The 8,143-nt window shown below is 46.7% G+C and overlaps 2 protein-coding genes across 3 annotated transcripts in view; one reads left to right on the top strand and one right to left on the bottom strand.

The window, feature by feature from the left end:
• Positions 1–1,045: 1,045 nt before the first annotated feature.
• The window catches only part of ush1ga (Usher syndrome 1Ga (autosomal recessive)), a 29,727-nt gene continuing 22,629 nt past the window's right edge, over positions 1,046–8,143 (bottom strand). Inside the window, exons 2-3 of one of the 2 annotated variants that reach the window (XR_004206860.1) lie at positions 4,945–6,802; positions 1,046–4,710 (exon numbers count right to left, since the gene is read on the bottom strand). Coding sequence is in view for 1 of the 2 variants with exons in the window: in XM_020492160.2 (XP_020347749.2) it covers positions 5,969–6,802 (834 nt within the window). In the remaining variant the exon portion in view is untranslated. Of the gene's footprint in view, positions 6,803–8,143 lie in introns of both variants that reach the window. The other variant, XM_020492160.2, reaches the window with a different exon arrangement.
• Positions 7,631–8,143, top strand: part of LOC109897428 (proton channel OTOP2) — a 30,490-nt gene continuing 29,977 nt past the window's right edge. The window contains exon 1 of the mRNA XM_031814393.1: positions 7,631–7,793. The gene's annotated coding sequence lies outside the window, so the exon portion shown is untranslated. The remainder of the gene's footprint in view (positions 7,794–8,143) is intronic.

The following is an 8,143-nucleotide window of genomic DNA, read 5'->3' as shown; positions in this document are numbered from 1 at the left end:
ACTTCTGACTCCATTGTTTCCCCTATCCCTCCATCCCAATTTTCATTTTTCTGGAAGTGTGCTCTAGTTTATTTCCCTTCATGGATTTAAAACTGAGGGTTGGCATCATTCATTTTGTGAAAATGCATGTACATGCATTGAGGAGTGCACAATTGCACACTTCGGGTGAAAGGACAGAGAATCGGGATGCAGGTTGACGAAGTTAAGGAGAATTACTCCCAGGTCGGTCGGGTGCAGGGTGAGGAAGTTAAGGAGAATTACTCCCAGGTCGGTCGGGTGCAGGGTGAGGAAGTTAAGGAGAATTACTCCCAGGTCGGTCGGGTGCAGGGTGAGGAAGTTAAGGAGAATTACTCCCAGGTCGGTCGGGTGCAGGGTGAGGAAGTTAAGGAGAATTACTCCCAGGTCGGTCAGGTGCAGGGTGAGGAAGTTAAGGAGAATTACTCCCAGGTCGGTCAGGTGCAGGGTGAGGAAGTTAAGGAGAATTACTCCCAGGTCGGTCAGGTGCAGGGTGAGGAAGTTAAGGAGAATTACTCCCAGGTCGGTCGGGTGCAGGGTGAGGAAGTTAAGGAGAATTACTCCCAGGTCGGTCAGGTGCAGGGTGAGGAAGTTAAGGAGAATTACTCCCAGGTCGGTCAGGTGCAGGGTGAGGAAGTTAAGGAGAATTACTCCCAGGTCGGTCAGGTGCAGGGTGAGGAAGTTAAGGAGAATTACTCCCAGGTCGGTCAGGTGCAGGGTGAGGAAGTTAAGGAGAATTACTCCCATGTCGGTCAGGTGCAGGGTGAGGAAGTTAAGGAGAATTACTCCCAGGTCGGTCAGGTGCAGGGTGAGGAAGTTAAGGAGAATTACTCCCAGGTCGGTCGGGTGCAGGGTGAGGAAGTTATGGAGAATTACTCCCAGGTCGGTCGGGTGCAGGGTGAGGAAGTTAAGGAGAATTACTCCCAGGTCGGTCGGGTGCAGGTTGAGGAAGTTAAGGATAATTACTCTCAGGTCTGTCGGGTGCAGGGTGAGGAAGTTAAGGAGAATTACTCCCAGGTCGGGTGCAGGGTGAAGTTGCTCCTAGTTGCTCCCCCACTACTGGTTAAGGTTATGATTGTAGTAGGGGAAGCTGATCCTAGACCCTGGAGCGGCCTGCCTCAGTCAGAGTCCTCTCTGTTGCAGCTTCACATACACAATGCAGAGAAGGACATATTAGTATATTTGTTTATTTAAAAACACTGTTTGATCTTTTAAAAAATGAGGCATTCAATGTGGACATTGTTTAGGTTTCATGTGCATCTGATAAAATCCACCACCAAAACCAATGACACATACAATATAATTGGGAAGACTTCGTCACATGATCAGAACAGAGACATACAGAACATTCCATAGACATACAGCGCAGACTGAAGACTACACTGATGGTTAGAGGCAATAGAGAACTCTTAGCCTCTATGGGTGCTCTTCAGACAAAACGGGTCCTTTAATCTAAATGGACAGAAATAGTTTCCAGAAATGACATCATCGTACAGAAAGAGGCACATGTCCCCATAACCACGAGAAAAAGCAGAACATATTACCTGCCTACAATTCAAGACTTGTGTAGTTTCATGAATGGATTAGAGTAATATCCAGTGTTCCAGGTTTCTATGAAATAGGACCTATAATGAATTACAATATAATGAGTGAATATACTTTTCCTTCCCAAATGTTTTAATTAAACATGTTAAACAGCAGCTTTTCTGTGTTGGAATGGTGCAGCCATACCCCAACACCACAACGGTGTGGCCATATACCAATCATTAAAAATGCTAGTAGACCGCTGATTGGCCAGCTCATCCTCCTTAGGAGGATGACATCATCCTCTATGAGGAAATAGCAAGCAGTTTTTTCAAACGGTCTGTTTGAGGTGGAGTTTTTTAAGTGGAGTTTTTTCTCAAATGTATGCTTTTGCCACAAATAATAGTATAGGATGAGTCAACAACATTATTTGGGTATGAGTTAACAGAATATTAACTTTTAAAAGTGAGATTTTCACTGGACAGTTACTTTAGCATCATGCCAAACCAACATGTGTAACCATACAGCCAACCTTCTAGCTGAAATTTGACGTGCAACAATTAGTAAGGAAACTTCCATAGTGTAACATGGTTAACCTGTACGCTGGACATCTATATACTGTATCAGAAAATCATCAGAAAAATAACTATGACAATGGATTTAACTGTGTATGAGGTTTACCTCTCGAAACATTAAATAAGCCACTCAATACGTGTTTAGTTGAACATTCTCACATAGCGTCAACTTTCAATGAAAATAATAGATTGGCCTCCTTTATCAGTGAACCAAACTGAAAGTGGTTGACCTGGCATACTGTGTGTAAACAAATGGTACAAAATGGAACAATGCATAGCAAGATGAATGACCCGAGCCAAACCAATCAACATGTACAAAAAATGCCTTAATAGCAGAGAACTGGTAATGCACAAATAATGGTAATATTGTAGCGAATTGGAGGCAACCTGACTATGACTCGTAACCACCCTACAAATTTGATACATTATCTCCATCAACAATGGAAGTATCTATACAAAACTATGGATTTGACACCTTGGCTGGGATTCTACGCAAGGCGCGTTATAGCACTCACTATACAGCCGACAATGTGCTTTTTAAAGGCATTTTCCCAGAAGTTTGAGGAGATCGCATTCATTGTAAATGCTGCGTATGCAGGCTAAAGAGTAAATTACCTTTAAAAGCCTGCTATGGTGCACCGTGTTAAAACGCATCTTGTATTGAATCCCGGCCTCTGTCTAATGGATTAATAAACAAATACAAAACAAATAACCATATGCTCATGTATGTAAAAATCCTGTCCTTAACAAATGCACTGGCACTAGGAACACAGGCCCAGGGGATGGTAGTACAGTACGTCACATGCCCCATCTACTGACACCAGGAACACAGGCCCAGGGGATGGTAGTACAGTACTTAACATGCCCCATCTACTGACACCAGGAACACAGGCCCAGGGGATGGTAGTACAGTACTTAACATGCCCCATCTACTGGCACTAGGAACACAGGCCCAGGGGATGGTAGTACAGTACGTCACATGCCCCATCTACTGACACCAGGAACACAGGCCCAGGGGATGGTAGTACAGTACTTAACATGCCCCATCTACTGACACCAGGAGCACAGGCCCAGGGGATGGTAGTACAGTACTTAACATGCCCCATCTACTGACACCAGGAACACAGGCCCAGGGGATGGTAGTACAGTACTTAACATGCCCCATCTACTGACACCAGGAACACAGGCCCAGGGGATGGTAGTACAGTACTTAACATGCCCCATCTACTGACACCAGGAGCACAGGCCCAGGGGATGGTAGTACAGTACTTAACATGCCCCATCTACTGACACCAGGAGCACAGGCCCAGGGGATGGTAGTACAGTACTTAACATGCCCCATCTACTGACACCAGGAACACAGGCCCAGGGGATGGTAGTACAGTACTTAACATGCCCCATCTACTGACACCAGGAACACAGGCCCAGGGGATGGTAGTACAGTACTTAACATGCCCCATCTACTGACACCAGGAGCACAGGCCCAGGGGATGGTAGTACAGTACTTAACATGCCCCATCTACTGACACCAGGAACACAGGCCCAGGGGATGGTAGTACAGTACTTAACATGCCCCATCTACTGACACCAGGAACACAGGCCCAGGGGATGGTAGTACAGTACTTAACATGCCCCATCTACTGACACCAGGAACACAGGCCCAGGGGATGGTAGTACAGTACTTAACATGCCCCATCTACTGACACCAGGAGCACAGGCCAAGGGGATGGTAGTACAGTACGTCACATGCCCCATCTACTGACACCAGGAACACAGGCCCAGGGGATGGTAGTACAGTACTTAACATGCCCCATCTACTGACACCAGGAACACAGGCCCAGGGGATGGTAGTACAGTACTTAACATGCCCCATCTACTGACACCAGGAGCACAGGCCCAGGGGATGGTAGTACAGTACTTAACATGCCCCATCTACTGACACCAGGAGCACAGGCCCAGGGGATGGTAGTACAGTACTTAACATGCCCCATCTACTGACACCAGGAACACAGGCCCAGGGGATGGTAGTACAGTACTTAACATGCCCCATCTACTGACACCAGGAACACAGGCCCAGGGGATGGTAGTACAGTACTTAACATGCCCCATCTACTGACACCAGGAACACAGGCCCAGGGGATGGTAGTACAGTACTTAACATGCCCCATCTACTGACACCAGGAACACAGTCTCAGGGGATGGTAGTACGGTGTCTAACATGCCCCATGTACTGACACCAGTCTCTGACACCAGTCTGACACACAGTCTCAGGGGATGGTAGTACGGTATCTAACATGCCCCATGTACTGACACCAGGAACACAGTCTGAGGGGATGGTAGTACGGTGTCTAACATGCCCCACAGGGGCCAACGTATTGGGGTCAGACAGAGAGGTGTTGGAGGGGGGCAAGCCACACCTCCTTGTTCTTCTCTCTGTACACTGTGCCACATGACATACAAGAACACTGCTGCACATCAACACTGTGTTCTGTGGATACAGATCCAGGCAGTCTTTGGCTGACTGCGTATGGTGACGCAATGCTCCAAAAGATGGCATGCCATAGCTCTCTGTCCTTCACGGAAGCAGCAAGGTCCTCTGTAGTTCATTAAAACGGTCAACAGTTTCATTTAGTTCATTAAAACGGTCAACAGTATCTTTTAGTGCATTAAAACAGCCAACAGTGTTGTTTAGATCATTAAAACGGTCAACAGTGTCCTTTAGTTAATTAAAATTGGTCAACAGTGTCGTTTAGTTAATTAAAACGGTCAACAGTGTCTTTAGATCATTAAAATTGGTCAACAGTGCAGTGGACTTCCAGATTCAAAATACCTTTCAGATTTCTTCAGCTCTTCTCCTTCATTTACAAAGTTCATAGAAAGCTCAGGTTTCTGTATTTTACTTGTCTTCTTTTGTTCACTGAGATGTTTATCTTAACAATGTCCTCCTTTCTGCCTAACAAGTCACAGGGTCACCCAGGGAATGAAATGACAACATTTCTCTGAATGTCCTTACATAATCGCAGAGTCAGATAAGCGTGTCCCTGAATATTGCATACACTACAACAAACCGCTATTTATGTTGTAGCTGTAAAGTCTCTGAATGTTGCATACACTACAACAAACCCCTTTGAGACATTAGCCCTAACAACACTGAGCAACAATGCGCCACTGACCTACCTTTAAGGTAGGAAGAGCATTCTGCTGGACCTATACAGTGTGTCCACCTAGTGGTCTCCAGAAGAATAGCAATGACATATTTGAAGAGAGACAAGAATGAATTCTATGCTGGATTGTTACTATTATCATCAACCAAAGAAAACACTAGATGCCTTCCTTCATAACTATGTGTAGAGGAGAGCAGCGACAATACTAACATGTCCCACTGAAAAATCCCCACACTACACACTCAGATGTAATCTGGAGGTTAGGTTTACTCTGTAGGTTAGGTTTACTCTGTAGTGTAGGTTTACTCTGTAGTGTAGGTTTACTCTGTAGTGTAGGTTTACTCTGTAATGTAGGTTTACTCTGTAGGTTAGGTTTACTCTGTAGGTTAGGTTTACTCTGTAGGTTAGGTTTACTCTGTAGGTTAGGTTTACTCTGTAGTGTAGGTTTACTCTGTAGTGTAGGTTTACTCTGTAGTGTAGGTTTAGTCTGTAGGTTATGTTTACTCTGTAGGTTAGGTTTACTCTGTAGTGTAGGTTTACTCTGTAGGTTAGGTTTACTCTGTAGGTTAGGTTTACTCTGTAGTGTAGGTTTACTCTGTAATGTAGGTTTCCTCTGTAGGTGAACGTCACAGTAGTAGAGGTATACAGTACCTACACAGCATCTTCAGATCCAAAAGTGTCATTCACCATTCACAGCAGGGTGTCCTCGATGTAGTCAGGGTCCTCAAGGGTCTCCAGACGTCTCTTGCAGGCATCTAGGATTTTCTTCCTGGGCCCCAGGGGGATGTGGATGCTCTTGAGGTCCTGGTCCGAGCACAGCAGCAGCGCCTCCAGGTCGATCTTCTCCCGCCTGAAGACGGTGAGGAAATCGCCCATGGTCTGCGCAGCCAAGAACACCTCCAACGGGCTGGTCACGGCCTCGCAGTCATCATCCAGCCCCAGCTCCAGCTCGTCCCAGGGAAGCTCCTGGCGGTTCCTTTCCCGGAGGCTGCTGGCACTGCCGATGCTGTCCCCCCCATCGTCCAGGCTGGGCGAACGCCGCAGCCGGCTGCGCAGCCGCACGTTGGTGCTGCCAGCCCGTTCGGTTCCTCCGCCGAGGCTCCCCTCGTCACGCCCGCCGATGCCGAACAGGCCGCCGCTGATATAGTTGCGTCGGAACACCATGGTTCCCAGACCGGGACGGTTGAAGAGAGAGTCGTGGCCCGAGTCGGTGCTGACCTCAGAGTATTCCATGTCGGGCCGGTAAGACAAGTCCGGCTCGCTGATGGCACGAGAGATGGCGTCGTCGTTGGCGTCTCCGTGGAATATGTCTCGGAGGTTGCCGCGGCGCCCTGCGCGGTCCCGAGGGCCGACATAGGTTCCCTGTTTAAGGAACATGACATCGTTGCCCAGCTGAAGGCCCGAGAGGGAGCGCACGCTCTTCCTGCCGTCCTCGTAGATCTTGAAGGTCCCGTCCCCTTGCTTCCTCTTCTCCAACCTCTTCTGGATCTTGGTCTTGCCTCGGGTTGTGGCGTGAAGAGTAGCCTGCAGGGACAAAGAGCAACACAGGCTTCAACCACTAATTATAGAGGAGCACACATCTCAAATTTAACAGATGACACATGTTTAATGTTGGGAGTGTAATGTCCCTTTAATTGTCAACATGGCGTACATAATTATAGACTGCAAATAACTGTCATTGTATCCTCTCCTTTCTCCACTGATGGGAAATGCTGCTGTTCCAACTGTTGCATGTGAAATGGTACAGCAGCAGACATAACAGATAGGGAGTTTCACATGCACAACAGTTGGAACAGCAACATTTCCCATCAGTGGAGAAAGGAGAGGATACAATGACAGTTATTTGCAGTCTATAATTATGTACGCCATGTTGACAATTAAAGGGACATTACATTTGTCAAACATGAGATAAGTCCATATCCCAGGTCATTCATTTTATAGATGCAGCTTTGTGCTACAATCCTAAATGAAGGGAAAAGAGAAGCATCATATTATTTCCAGATGTGCTGTATTCATCTTTCCCATTCATTCATTTAGCTTGAGGCATCATATAGCTGGAGCTACACAAACAATGGAATGTGCACTCCTCTTGACATTGGACTATTTTTTTATTTAAAAAAAACTATTTTTATCTGACAAACATTGGTTTTGGAGTGGAATGTCCCTTTAAATAAATATTCAAAAGCCAAAAATGGCTGGATGAGGCTGTACTGTACTGACCTAAGAGTACGGCACACTGTCACACCCTGATCTGTTTCACCTGTCTTATGCTTGTCTCCACCCCCCTCCAGGTGTCGCCCATTTTCCCAATTATCCCCTGTGTATTTATACCTGAGTTTTCTGTTGGTCTGTTGCTAGTTTGTCTTGTCCCGTTAAGTCCTAACAGAGTGTTCCTGTGTTCTAGTTTTTTTTTTTTTCCCTTAGCCTTCCCAGTTCTGACCTTTCTGCCTGTCCTGATCCTGCCTGACTCTGATTTGGGAGACACCTGGAGGGAGTGGAGACAAGCACAAGACAGGTGAAATAGATCAGGGTGTGACACACACTGACGGTGGTGGCGTTTAGGTGGTGCAGCTTGTACTGACCTGAGAGTATGGCACACTGACGGTGGTGGCATTTAGGTGGTGCAGCTTGTACTGACCTGAGAGTATGGCACACTGACAGTGGTGTTTAGGTGGTGCAGTTTGTACTGACCTGAGAGTATGGCACACTGACAGTGGTGTTTAGGTGGTGCAATTTATACTGACCTGAGAGTATGGCACACTGACGGTGGTGGCGTTTAGGTGGTGCAGCTTGTACTGACCTGAGAGTATGACACACTGACAGTGGTGTTGTTTAGGTGGTGCAGTTTGTACTGACCTGAGAGTA

Source organism: Oncorhynchus kisutch, unplaced genomic scaffold (genome assembly GCF_002021735.2).
Source record: "Oncorhynchus kisutch isolate 150728-3 unplaced genomic scaffold, Okis_V2 Okis06b-Okis10b_hom, whole genome shotgun sequence".
Classification (NCBI taxonomy): domain Eukaryota; kingdom Metazoa; phylum Chordata; class Actinopteri; order Salmoniformes; family Salmonidae; genus Oncorhynchus; species Oncorhynchus kisutch.
This window is presented reverse-complemented; position numbering and strand designations above follow the sequence as displayed.